At 41.5% G+C, this 14,165-nt stretch overlaps 2 protein-coding genes across 3 annotated transcripts in view; both read left to right on the top strand.

The window, feature by feature from the left end:
• Positions 1-14,165, top strand: part of LAPTM4A (lysosomal protein transmembrane 4 alpha) — a 154,604-nt gene that overhangs the window by 31,521 nt on the left and 108,918 nt on the right. The gene's annotated exons all lie outside the window — the stretch shown is intronic.
• The window catches only part of WDR35 (WD repeat domain 35), a 41,109-nt gene continuing 31,373 nt past the window's right edge, over positions 4,430-14,165 (top strand). For both annotated transcript variants that reach the window (XM_009909457.2, XM_009909456.2), the window contains exons 1-8: positions 4,430-4,546; positions 5,089-5,206; positions 6,005-6,076; positions 9,522-9,614; positions 11,999-12,127; positions 12,346-12,479; positions 13,265-13,430; positions 13,527-13,672. In XM_009909457.2, coding sequence (XP_009907759.2) covers positions 4,523-4,546; positions 5,089-5,206; positions 6,005-6,076; positions 9,522-9,614; positions 11,999-12,127; positions 12,346-12,479; positions 13,265-13,430; positions 13,527-13,672 — 882 coding nt within the window. In that variant the 5' untranslated portion in view covers positions 4,430-4,522. The remainder of the gene's footprint in view (positions 4,547-5,088; positions 5,207-6,004; positions 6,077-9,521; positions 9,615-11,998; positions 12,128-12,345; positions 12,480-13,264; positions 13,431-13,526; positions 13,673-14,165) is intronic.

Raw genomic sequence — 14,165 nt, 5'->3', positions numbered from 1 at the left:
GGTTTAATTGCAATTTCAAGTGTTAATAATATTGTTTAATACACAGAAGGATGAAATATGTCCTCCAAATTGAGGTTTTTATTCTGCACCACTTACTTATCTTTTCAGTCAGTCATTCCTGTTGTCATACCATGGACTTTATTGCGACTACTCACGTCAGTTGGGCTTGTAGGATAAAACACACAAGCCAGCAATTAACAAATTTATTTGTTAAAGGAGTTTTGTTTTGCACACTTGGTATTGATAATCGTCCAAATGTTTTAGAAACTATATTTAAATATATGTGAAGATAGAGCCAAAACCATGACACTTTTTTTTGTATTTCACAGAACTGCAAAATCCTACCTATATTGTAGAGCTTTACAATACAGTTGCACAAAATATTCTATCAGTAGCTGCTATGCCAAAGGTATTGTAATGGCATCTGTGCTTCATACCTTGCACGTCATAGATACAAGTTCAAGGAAAATGGATGGGCTGAAGTTCAATTATTCCATTCACTGTACATGCAACTGAGGCTTCAGGTATGTCTACAGTAATTAAGTTAGAATAGTAAATAGCACAGATAAACATGGGACAGAACCTCAGCAAGGGCTAAAAATGACACTACAAACTCTCCAGAACTGCTGAATTGGTCTGTACTTGATATTTTGTGATGTGTCCCTACTGCTATTAGAGCATCACAGAATTGTCAGGGTTAGAACTAGATGATCAAAGAATTGTTGGGATTGGAGGGGATCTCAAGGATCATCTAGTTCCGACCCCCCCGCCATGGGCAGGGACACCTCACACTATACAAGGTTGCTCAGAGCCACATAAAGCCTGGCCTTAAAAACCTCCATTGATGGGGCTTCCACCACCTCCCTGGGCAACCTGTGCCAGTGTCTCACCACCCTTATGGTGGAGAACAACTTCCTGCCATCTTAGCTAACTCTCCCCTCCTCTAGCTAGGATGCATTCCCTCTAGTCCTATCACTACCTGACACCCTAAAAAGTCCCTCACCAACTTTCTTGTAGGCCCCCTTAAGATACTGGAAGGCCACAATTAGGTCTCCTTGGAGCCTTCTCTTCTCCAGACTGAATAGCCCCAACTCCCCCGGTCTGTCCTCATAGGAGAAGTGCTCCAGCCCTTTGATCATCCTCCTGGCCCTTCTCTGGACAGGTTCCAGCATGTCCACATCTTTCTTGTAATACGGATTCCAGAACTGGACACAGTACTCCAGACGGGGTCTCATGAGAGCAGTGTAGAGGAGCTGAATCACCTCTCTCAAGGTGTGCTAGCCACATTTCTCTTGATGTAGTTCAATTAAAGTTAGCATGGGACAATCTAACTGTGCTACACTTGCTTCCTCAAAGTGCTGTGTATGGATATTTGTACTGTAAATCATGAAGAGTTTTACACCCAGCACTTTGCTTACTTTCATGTCATCCGCTTAGACATTGGTATTATACAGGAATTTATAGTGCCAGAATATGCCTCAGCCTCCATAACTGTTAAGAATAAAGTTGTAAATCTAATGCAATACTTTTTGACATTTTGGTAATTGGGAGTGGATGACATCAGTCCCATTTACACTAAGGTCAGTTGTTCGATGAAATGCATTAATTTATACAAGAGTGGAAAATTTTACTGGAGGCCAGATATGTCCTGGAGGCCAGATATGTCTTGCAAGCTGCCATCTGGGCAGGTGTTGTTTCATGCATTAATATTCATAACTCCTTTTTATGTTACAAATGGCAGTTTTCACATTCAATTCTCTGATGCAATTATCTTGTCTCACTTTGTGCTTGCAAGCACTTTATAAAGTTCCAAGGTAATACAAGGGATTTCTTTAAAATCAGTTTGAATAGCAATATATACTATTGCCTGAAATATTAAATATAGATATGCTTGCTGATATGGAATGAGCAATTATACTGTTTTAAGTATTGAGGCAGTAGAACATGAAGACTAATGTTGAGAATGGTTATGAAAAGAGCTGATCTTTTGGATATTTTACAATTATTTTTATTCTGATTAAATATTTTATTCTGATTAAATACTGAATATTGTTTCTGATTAAATATTTTATCCTGATTCTGCACTGGGGGAAATTTAGGCTTGAGGTGAGGAGAAAGTTCTTCACAGAGAGAGTTGTTAGCCATTGGAATGGGCTGCCCAGGGAGGTAGTGGAGTCCCTGGAGGTATCAAAAAGGGATTGGATGCGGCACTTGAAGCCATGGTTTAGTAGTCATGAGGTCTTGGGTGACAGGTTGGACTTGATGATCTTTGAGGTCTTTTCCAACCTTATTGATTCTATGATTCTATGAAAAGAATACAATAGAATATCTCAGTTTCAATAGACATACAACAAGGAATGGAATGGAATGGAATGGAATGGAATGGAATGGAATGAAATGGAATGGAATGGAATGGAATAATGGAAAATGTTCTTTGGAAGAGACCTACAAGACAATTTTCTCAATTACCTTTAACTCTTATTTAGATATAAGATGCTTAGAGGAGTGCAGCCAGCTCTGCTTTACAATTCTCCCTTACATCTGTACTTCTGAGTGGATGGTTCTCTTTCTCTGCATTTCCAGCCAGCTTCTCTGAGAGGAATATACTAAACTTGACAAGATTCAGGCTTGAGAACATAGCTTTGTTATGGTCCTGAACAAATCGCTTCTATTTCAGTGATTGTGCTGTGGGTAATTGCACTGTGAAGTACTTTGCTGCCATGAAAGCAAGGAGGGATGCTCCCTGGGAGACATGGCACTTCTGGAGGGCCAAGCCCCGAGAGTGGTGGTGAATGGTGCCACATCCAGCTGGCAGCCAGTCACTAGTGGTGTGCCCCAGGGATCAGTGCTGGGCACCATGCTCTTTAACATCTTTATTGATGATCTGGACGAGGGCATTGAGTCCATCATCAGTAAATTTGCTGATGACACCAAGCTGGGCGCAGGAGTTGATCTGCTGGAGGGAGGCTCTGCAGAGGGACATCAACAGGCTGGACAGATGGGCAGAGTCCAACGGCATGAGATTTAACACATCCAAGTGCCGGGTTCTGCACATTGGCCACAACAACCCCATGCAGAGCTACAGGCTGGGGTCAGAGTGGCTGGAGAGCAGTCAGGTAGAGAGGGACCTGGGGGTGCTGGTCGATGGTAGGCTGAACATGAGCCTGCAGTGTGCCCAGGCAGCCAAGAAGGCCAATGGCATCCTGGTCTGCATCAGGAACAGTGTGGCCAGCAGGAGCAGGGAGGTCATTCTGCCCCTGTACACTGCACTGGTTAGGCCGCACCTCGAGTACTGTGTCCAGTTCTGGGCCCCTCAGTTTAGGAAGGATGTTGACTTGCTGGAACGAGTCCAGAGAAGAGCAACAAAGTTGGTGAGGGGTTTGGAACATAAGCCCTACGAGGAGAGGCTGAGGGAGCTGGGGTTGCTTAGCCTGGAGAAGAGGAGACTCAGGGGTGACCTTATTACTCTCTACAACTACCTGAAGGCAGGTTGTAGACAGACGGATGTTGGTCTCTTCTCCCAGGCAAGCAGTACCAGAACAAGAGGACACAGTTTCAGGCTGCGCCAGGGGAGGTTTAGGTTGGATGTTAGGAAAAGTTCTATACAGAGAGAGTGATTGCCCATTGGAATGGGCTGCCTGGGGAGGTGGTGGAGTCGCCATCATTGAAGGTGCTCAGGAGGAGACTTGATGGGGTGCTTGGTGCCATGGGTTAGTTGTTTAGGTGGGTTGGATTGGTCGATGGGTTGGACATGTTGATCTTGAAGGTCTCTTCCAACCTGGTGTATTCCATGTATATGTATTCTATGCATATTCTATTCCTCCTGCATCAAGCAGGCAAGGTTTTAGAGTAGGATACAGATGATAAAGGACAGGCCATCCTCTGTGCATCTTCCATGTTCCCCTTTTCTGTCGATCAGCTACAAAGCAGCTCCAGAATGGAAAATACTTAATTTTGCATCTGACTCCAGTTCCAACCTAGCTTGGAGTCAGTGCTGCAAAGCACCTGGAAGCACCCTGCCCCCCTCATGTGAGCACAGATCCAGGCTTGATCCTTCTCCCATTTCCAGAATGAAAAATACTTAGTTTTGCATCTGACTCCAGTTCCAACCTAGCTTTTTCTTTATGTAAAAGCAGCGTGACCTTTATTAATGAATTGCCAGTGCTTTCTACACGACAAGAACCGTTTAAGGGCTGTGCCGCGGCGGGCAACACTCGACTCCTCTCCTCGCTCAAGGGCCCAGGCTCCGCACTAGCCCAAGCAGACGCAGGGCCTCCCGCCTCCTCAGACGCAGCCTCTCGGGGGGCCCCAGCCCTTGGCTCCGCCTCAAAGGCGGGAGCGCGGCGGCACGGCAGGGTAGCCTTCCTTTCCAGCTCCCGGAAGTAGGGGAGGGCGCGCTAGGAGCGGACTTCCGGCGGCGGTTGCCAGGGTGACGCGTGTGGTAGGGAGGCTTCCCCGCCGTGAGGTGCGCTGTGGGCTCGCACCTCTAACCCGCCGTACCGCTGCCCGGACCTCCTTCAGGATGTTCATCTACTTGTGCAAGAAGGTGCTCTGGGTCACGGAGGAAAGCTGGGGCGGCGGGGGGCAGGCAGTCCTTTGGAAAGGCGGAGTTCCTTGCTGTCCCCCGACGGCTGGGAGTCCCTGTGGGTTGGGGAGTGGCGGGGGGCCTCGGGGCTTTTTCCCGCTGTCTGCGGCCACTGCAGCTCCAGTGATGCGGCCGTAGGTTGAGTCCCTCCACGGTGTGCTGCCCTGCTCTGCCCTGCCAGCTTTCTCTCGGCTTGGGTTTGGCGTTTTGTTGTTCGTCGGCTGTCTCCTATGCAACTTTGGACGTGGCTTTTCAGCTGAAGATCAGCTCGTGGCATAGCATCTTCTCTGCACACCTTTGGAAATGCCTTATTATTTACTGAATCTTCCGCACCCCCCCCCCCCCCCCCTTTCTTTTAAGCATAACTTCAGTAATGCTTGCTAATTCTTGCTGTCTTCCATCTAATTTTGCATGTACTGATCTTTGACGTGTTCAAATAAAGTCTTTTAAAATAAAATATACTTCTTAGAATGACATACAGGTGCAAAATATTTCTTTTTCAGATTGCAGTTCCTGGTAATGTTCGGTTAAGATGTATTTCTTGGAATAAGGACCAAGGTTTCATAGCATGTGGTGGAGAGGATGGATTATTGAAAGTTTTAAAATTAGAAACACAGACAGGTAAATGAGACACTTTTTTTTTTAAGAACAAAATAAGTCACACTATAGAATTCTGTGAGTATGACTCCTTCCACAAGTTAGTTGATAATATTGCAAGTTAGTTGATAATGTTCTGTATGTTTGCATAAATATTGAATGTACGGTCACTTTCTTTTGAACACTACTCCTCCAGCTTGTCTTACATGACACACATACCTGTTACACATGCTGAAGTTTTCTTAACTACTGTCTTTTGTTTTGTTTTATTTTTTTCAGGGTATGGGTTTCATTCCTGTCCTTTTTGTATAGGCTTTGAGTATATTTTGGAACTTATTTCATTATTGATTTTTAATGTGGAAGTTCTCTTCCATTTTTGTTATTTTAGAGAGAAAAGTATGTTTGCTTTTTTTTAATATATAAATAAATGTTAAAAGTATAGTGCAATGTAATGTACTTTCAAATTCTTGTAAACCTTTTTGTGAATGTAAAGAAATGTGATATAGTCGTGGGTTTTGTTCTTGCTGGATTTGGTGGAGGGTTTTTTTGGTGTGTAGTTTGCTTGTTGTTTTGTTGTTTTTTTCCCCTGATAAACTGCTAGACTATAAAGAGTATATGAATTTTGATGACAGCAAAGAAATTGGACAGCAAACACACTGAACTGAGGGGTGGAAAATTCACCCCATGGTTACAGTCTGCATACTTCTGGGTCAATAGTTTTATCTATGTAAACAGTAGTTAGCGCTGCAGTATTGACAGAGATATATAGATATATGTATGCTTTTTTAGGTTTATTTTAATAGCTATTTTTGTTATTTTTAGATGAAGCAAAAATAAAGGGACTTGCAGCTCCTAGCAATCTTTCTGTGAATCAAACTCTTGAAGGTCATAGTGGTAAGTTTATGTCTTGGGGCATTTAATGTATTTTTTATTAAAATTAAAAAAACCAACAAAACAGATTTTGTGAAGCCAATAGAGTAATTTTGCTGTAACTTTTTATTATGAGCCTGAAATAAAGATTATCATCATTTGAACTTGGCTGTCTATTTTTCCCCAAGTTATCTGATTGGAGACCTTCAATCAATCTTTTATGATCTGTGAGTAAATAACTTGGTTGAGAATCAAACTGATCCAGCCTTTCCTCACTTCTGGCTGATACAGTATATGTGATGCTCAATGCATGTTGCACAAACCAAACTCTGCTTTCCCTGTTAGGATTTAAAGTTTGCTTGTGGATAGTACAAGGTTAATTACGTATGTGAAGTTTGATGTTACATTCTAGCTTGTCTTTTGTTATATCTCAGGTTTTGCTTTTTCCAAATTATTTGTTCCCCCATTCCTTATCCTGAGAAGGAAATATTGATTTCTATCTTAAGTGGATGATGCTGTTTTAAGCATAACATTGCAGAAGGACTTTCTTTTTCCTTTTCAGTAATTGTGCAGTGCTGTTGCTGATGTACTTAGAAAAGAGGCTAGAGGAGGATAGTGTATGAAAGCAAAGGTTGAATTCAGGGAAATGAGGAGGGAGGAATTAAACTCTCCTGTGAGGACATGTTAAATGGTCATCATCTATGCACAGTGGGATATGGAGAGAACGCTAAAATGCTTACATCATTTTTATTTTTTTTTTAAATGCAGATTTGCAGTTGACACTTGCCAATAGGTTATTTTAGGGACCTTGTTAAATATAATTAAAAAAAAAATTGTGAGAGATTGATTTAGTGGGTATTTTGAGTGAATGTCTTCAATTCTGAAAATGTATTGCTGTTACCTTAAAAAAATCCCTGACATTCAGAGTATCTGGTTGCATCTGTTGATCAAGTTTGTGACTGAAATGCTGAAAAGTGGTCCCAGATGACTGGAAGCTGGCCAACATGATGCCCATCCACAAGAAAGGCCAGAAGGAGCAGCCAGGGAATTACAGACCTGTCAGCCTGACCTCAGTGCCAGGCAAGATTATGGAACAGGTCATCTTGAGTGCAGTCACACAGCACTTGCAGGATGGCCAAGGGATCAGGCCCAGCCAGCATGGATTTAGGAGGGGGAGGTCCTGCTGACCAACCTGATCTCCTTCTATGATCAGGTGACCCATCTGGTGGATGTGGGGAAGGCTGTAGGCTCTACCTGGACTTCAGCAAGACTTTTGACACCATCCCCCATAGCAATCTCCTGGCCAAGCTGTCAGCCCATAGCTTGGACAGAAGCACTCTATGCTGGGTTAGGAACTGGCTGGAGGGCCAAGCCCAGAGAGTACTGGTGAATGGTGCCACATGCAGCCCAGGGAGGTGGTGGAGTCCCCATCACTGGAAAGATTTAAAATAAAACTGGATGAGGCACTTAGTACCATGGTTTAGTTGATTAGATGGTATTGGGTAATAGGTTGGACTCATTAATCTCAAAGGGTCTTTTCCAACCTTGTTAATTCTGTATTTCTGTGTGAAGGATGGGTATTCACTTGTCACAATGTCCCTTTCTCAGTGGTTATTTCTGTAGAGAAGGGTGACTGAGATTTCCAAAACCTTGAACTTTTTATTCCTCTGCATTTCCCACTATGAAACATAACCACAATGGAGAAGATGCAGTCTTTTCTGTCTGTTCTTTATGAAATTTGTCTTGTGATTCATAAAAAGTGATTCTCACTTTCCAACCTGTCCCTCTTCCTGAAGGCTTCCTGTTCAGAGTTGATTGATAAGTGAATGCATTCTCCAGATATGCTTTATTGCTTTTTTCCCTTCCTTTCCTTCCTTATTTCTGAAAAGAAGCAGTGAGGGGGAAGAAGTGGTCTGTAGATGAGGCACAAAAGCAGAGATTTATTGATGAGAGCAGACTCAAGGGGCCTCCAGGTAAAATAGTGTAATTAGCATCATATCATATGCCTAAACAGCTCCTGCTCCACCACCACCATTTTTGCATCCATCCCAGACCCAGGGGCAAGACCCTTACCAGCCAAGAGAGCATGCAGAGAAGCTCAGCCCCAGTAAGGAGGCCCAGGCAGCACTCATGTATGATATTGGAGTAGCAGTCAAACCTAGTCCTACCTGACCGGGGGGCCACCAGGCCCCCCGGCCTTTGTTGTCACCACCACCATCACCCAGTGTGCACCATGGGGACTCACCAGTGATGAGAGGAGGATCCTCAGCCCAGATGGGCTCAGCTTGGGGCTTCTGCCTTTCCTGCTGGGGATTAAAAAGGGGAGTGGGCGGGGAGGACCAAGTGGCCACACCTGGGGTGGGAGGAGACTCTAATAGAGCCCAGGTGCTCTGGGATTTGAGGGAAAAAAGGGGGGAAATGGGGCAGGTGAGGGACTTTCAGGCTGTCAGGTAATGATAGGACTAGGGGGAACAGAAAAAAAATAGAAATGGGTAGATTCAGATTGGATGTTGGGAAGAAATTTTTCACCATGAGGGTGGTTAGACACTAGAATGGTTTGCCCAGGGAGGTGGTAGAGGCCCCATCCCTGTGATTTTTTTGAGGCCATGCTGGATGTGGCCCCGGGCAGTCTGATCTAATGTGAGGTGTCCTTGCCCATGGCAGGGTGGTTGGAAATAGATGATCCTTGTGGTCCCCTCCAACCCCAACAATTCTATGATTCTAAAGCAATTTTGCAGTTTAGGGTGGATGTTAGGAAGAAATTCTTCACAGAAAGAGTGACTGGCCATTGGAATGGGCTGCCCAGGGAGGTGGTGGAGTCACTGTCCCTGGAAGTGTTTAAAAGAAGACTGGATGAGGCACTTAGTGCCATGGTTTAGTTGATTAAATGGTATTGGGTGATAGGTTGGAATTGATGATCTTGAAGGTCTTTTCCAACCTGGTTAATTCTGTGATTCTGTGGATGCAGAGGAAATGGATGCCTAGAGTAAGAACATGAAAGCATGTGATGTTTGAAGTGGCCAAGTTCATATCCAGTGCTGGACTGATGAAATACAATGCTGCTTAGAAGTGGTTTGAAGTTGTTTCAAGTCAAGTCAAATCTTTGAGTGGAATTCCATATGAGATGTGAGGGTCTGAATGAATTGTGTGTAGAGTGTTCTTTTTGGTAATTGTTTTAAAAGTCCAGTACTACTTAGAACCAAACTACTAAGTGGAAAACATAAAACTTCTTGTGTTAGGAACGTTTTGTCAACCTCTCAGACTAACATGTCAGAGGAGTTAGAAACTGCAAAACTATGGTTTGGGCAGAACTTTTCAAAAGGAAACAAGTGATACAGAAAGAATGTCTAAAGTGAAATCAGAGTTAGCTGCAAAATTCTGAAAAGCTCCAGGTTAATTAAGTTGGATGTAGTGGATTCTATTAACTTTATTTAAATGGTGTAAATAAAAAACTTCTACCATTTCCTAGGTTCTGTGCAAGTGGTGACCTGGAATGAGCACTATCAAAAACTGACTACCAGTGATCAAAATGGACTCATCATTGTGTGGATGCTTTATAGAGGTATGCAAGAGGATAAATTTGACATGAGAAAATACTCCCTGTTATGAGAATTTTTTTTTTTTTCCTTACCTTGTGGTGTTTTTTTTTTTTCCTCAGCAATTTTTACAGTTCTTTTTCAGGCATTTTCTTTGGCAGACTGTAAAGCTCAAAATAGGTTTACAATAAAAATGGGATTTTTAAAAAATTCTTCACATTTTTCACATATAAAAAGGCAATTGTCTTGCAGAGCTACCTTAGGGTAAGGTATCAATTCTTAACCATATTCTCGGTAAACTACTTTACATTTCTTATTTTCTTGTGTCTGTCACTTTATTCCCTTGGAGCAAAATAGTATATTGAACAAAAAAACCATCAATGCTTCTTTGTTCTGTTCTGGATATGGAATCATAGAATGCATTGGGTTGGAAGGGACTCTCAAAGGTCATCCTGTCCAACAGCCCTGTGGTGAGCAGGGATGTCTTTAACTACATCAGGTTGCTCAGGGCCCATCAAGTTTGACCTTGAATGTCTCCAGGGATGGGGCCTCCACCACATATCTGGGCAACCTGTTCCAGTATTGCATGACTCTCACTGTAAAGGACTTCCTCCTAATGTCCAACCTACATCTACCCTCCTCTGGTTTCAAACCATTGCCTCTTGTCCTATTGATACCTGCCCTTGTAAAGAGTCCCTAATTCTACTTCAGGCATTGAAATGCTGCTGTAAGGTCTCCCTGGAGCCTTGTCTTCTCCAGGCTGAACACCACCAAGCCTGTCTTTGTGCTCCAGCCCTCTGATCAATTTTTGTGGCCCTCCTCTGGACCTACTCCATGAGGTCCATGCCCTTCCTGTGTTGAGGACTCCAGAGCTGGATGCATTGCTATAGGTGAGTTCTTACTAGAGCAGAGTGGTAGAATCACCTCTCTCAACCTGCTGGACATGCTTCTTTTGATGCAGCTCAAGATATGGCTTGCCTTTTGGGCTGCAGGTGCACATTGCTGGCTCATGTCTAGCTTCTCATTAACAGTAACCCCAAGTCCTTTTATGCAGGGCTGCTCATGATCTCATCTTCCCCCAGCCTGTATTAATACTGAGAATTGCCCTGACACAGATTTAGCACCTTGCGCTTCTCCTTATTGAAATTCATGAGGTTCACCTGAGCCAAATTCTTCAGTTTGTCTTGATCTCTCCAGATGGCACCCTGTCCCTCAGTCATGTCAACTGCACCCCTCAGCTTGGTATCGTTAGCAAATTCAAATCACACTGTCTGTATCCTTGATGAAGATAATGAACAGATACTCTTGGTATAAAATAGCATCATAATATTTAAACAGTTCTGCTAAGTGCATCAAGCACAAACATGCTGGTAGAACTACAAGAACTTAGCAATCCTGCTTAGAACTTCAATTAAGTACTTTCATAAAAACAGTCTTTAGAAATGATTAATTAAGGCAGTGAAATAATATGACTAACCAGTGGATTGATATAATTAGCTGTGATTGTTCCTGACCTTTTCAGGCATACAGTATACCACTTCTGTGGTATACTTAAATTAGCCTAAAAGCCAGAAGATGTCTTGGAAATTAACTGCTTTTCAACGCACAGGAAAGAAAAAGGAAATAAAGAGTTTCCTTTTGCCCTTGTGGATGTTTAATCAAAAATGGAAACACATAAAATCTCAGCTCAGCTATGTATTTATGGAATAAGGAACATCACTTGATAAGTCTTTCTGCCTGGCATGTGGTGACTACTGTCACATAAGTCATCTCATAGTTTTGGAAAAGAACCAATAAGTTACTTAATCCATATTGCTGCAAATGACAGTTGTTTCCTTTCTTTGGTTCCTAGTGTATTTGTGTCAGTTCTGAAATAAAGTAAGCACAGACCTTTTCTTGCAGGGTCTCCCTTGGACTTTGGTTCCTCTCCCCAAATACTTAGTTGTCAGGTTCTATTTTTTGAAATAAGTAGCTGACATCTGAACACTGAGTTTTAGAATAATGATGTCTGTGCTGTCTGGGGTACACTATAGTGTAGTCTTGCTATCAGTTTTACTGAAAGGACTGAACAACTTTCCAAAACTTGCTTCTGTAGCTTTTTGTTGTGTATACATTGCAGAGTCATATGTGGCTTACTTTCTCATGTTTACTTAGGAGACCATTCTCAATTTTCTCCATTTCTTTGAACACCTAATTTGATTTCTTGGCACCTTTTCTGAACTTTTTATGTGTCTGTGTAAGTTTTTTAACAACTTCAGGAATTCATATTGCTAAGAAATGTCATGATCATTCTATTTGCATATATTTTTAGTTGACAGTAATTCTACTCAGCGATTATCATGTACCCTGAATCCACTAGAGGATTGTCAACCAGAAGTATAACTTGTTTTTTTTCACTCACTGCTAATAGGTGCTTGGTATGAAGAGATGATTAACAACAGAAATAAATCCGTTGTGCGAAGTATGAGCTGGAATGCTGATGGACAAAAGATTTGTATTGTATATGAAGATGGAGCTGTGATCGTTGGATCAGTGGATGGTAAAATTTAAGCTTTACTAGTTGTTGCAATATTAGCTTTCATTTTGACATTATGTACATAATGACGTTGTTTCTTGAGATAGATACAATTAAATAGTTACTTTGTGGTTGTTGTGCATTTCTTTAGCTGGTTTGGTTTTTACTTTGGTAACTTGAATCCTATTTCTGTTTTTAATTTTGTGCTGTATTTGTTGAGTACAATCAAAGTTCTCTTCCAGGCAATCGCATCTGGGGAAAGGACTTGAAAGGAACCCACCTGTGCCATGTGGCCTGGTCCTCTGATAGCAAAATTCTTCTCTTTGGAATGGCAAATGGAGAGATTCACATTTATGACAATGAGGGAAACTTTATTGTAAGTTTATGATGGTATAACAAAGGTATTAACTTCAACAGGCATAAAAACTTCTTAATTTATTTCAAGTTCATTTGTTTAGTTGGCTGACTTCATAGTTAGTGGACTTCAGTACTGAGAACTGGACAAGGTCTTGTGCACAAAGTTTTTATTCAAGATCTATGTAGCTACAGATTCATAATAGAAATATTTATTTCTTGGTAGCTAAATGAATATTACATCAACTAGTGCCTTTTTGCCTTACAATGGTTATTGAAAATGTAAGAATGTGTATGGTGATATTAATTAAATGAAAGGAAGCTCATGTTGAAAGTACTGATGTACTTTTAAAATATAGCAGTTGTTTATTTTTCTATTGCTTGTGTCATTCCCTTCTACCTCTTCCATTAACTTCTCTGGTAGTCCTAATTATTACAGAAGAATGGGTGTTCTAATTTAGACACTTATTTTTTTCCAACTATTTTTAATTTATTGTTCAAGAGGCTTTCATTAAAAAAAGAGGATAAGTTTATAAAAAATAAACATCCTGTGGTTAGAAGTGGTTTCATTTTTTCTCCCCAAAGTTCCAGCAGAGTTTCCCCTTTGTTTTTAAGTTATTTTGAAAGAATGAAAATGCTGACATTAAAGTACTTCTCAAATATGTCTTCATGTGTCTGATCTGGCTTTGAATAAGGAAGTTTACAATTTGGAAAATGAGAAAACCTTTTTCTTGGGACAGGAAAGGTATTGGTTCTTCTATATAGTATGTTGCGTATGACTTTAAATAATTAACCACTTGTGTCTAGGTGAAAATGAAACTGAGTTGCCTGGTGAACTTAACTGGAGCATTCACTATTGCTGGAATACATTGGTATCATGGTACAGAAGGCTATATTGAACCAGACTGTCCTTGTCTTGCTATCTGTTATGACAATGGAAGATGCCAGATAATGAGAGATGAGAATGACCGCAGTAAGTAGAAAATACGGAGCAGTAATTTCTGAGCTACTTTTGACCCAAAACATCTACTTGTGTTTATATTCTTAATGTTTATCTCTTAAAAACTAGATCCTGTTTTGATTGACACTGGTATGAATGTGGTATGTATTCAGTGGAACCACTGTGGAAGTGTATTGGCGGTGGCAGGCTCCCTAAAAGCAACTTCTCAAGATAAAGATGTCAACATTGTGCAGTTCTATACCCCGTTTGGCGAGGTAAAAATATTCAATACACTTAAATAGGTTTTTCTGTCTTAGTATGTTTTGGCTATGTGGTCATTACCTGTGGAATTTGAGTGCCAAAATGTAGGTGTTTGGTGTGTTTAACGTGTTTGAAGGTATCTAGGATGTCAATCTGGAAAGATGACACAGGACCAGTTCCTGGTTTAGAACAGCAAGTTGGTGGCCAGGGCAAAAATTTGAGTGCATCTCATAAAACACTAAATGATGCAACTAAAAAGCTTCCCACAAACAAGTGCTCTGTGTAGCTAAGATTATAGGTTTTGAAAAAGTTTGGGTTCTTTTCTCAGTTGTTTCCTTCATTCAACTTCAAATTCTACCGCAAAATAAAGATATATAAAAGAAAAAAGATGGAAAGTATATTTCTTTACTAGCTCTTTAGTTGAAAGTGGACATCTGTTTGCCTGCCCTATGCTTCTTTTGAAAGAGAATAAAGAAGAGGAAAATGTCTGTTGCCTGACTGCAAATT

This window comes from Dryobates pubescens, chromosome 3 (genome assembly GCF_014839835.1).
Source record: "Dryobates pubescens isolate bDryPub1 chromosome 3, bDryPub1.pri, whole genome shotgun sequence".
In the NCBI taxonomy this organism is placed as follows: Eukaryota; Metazoa; Chordata; class Aves; order Piciformes; family Picidae; genus Dryobates; species Dryobates pubescens.
The sequence above is the reverse complement of the archived record's forward strand: the minus strand, read 5'-3'. Positions and strand labels throughout refer to the sequence as shown.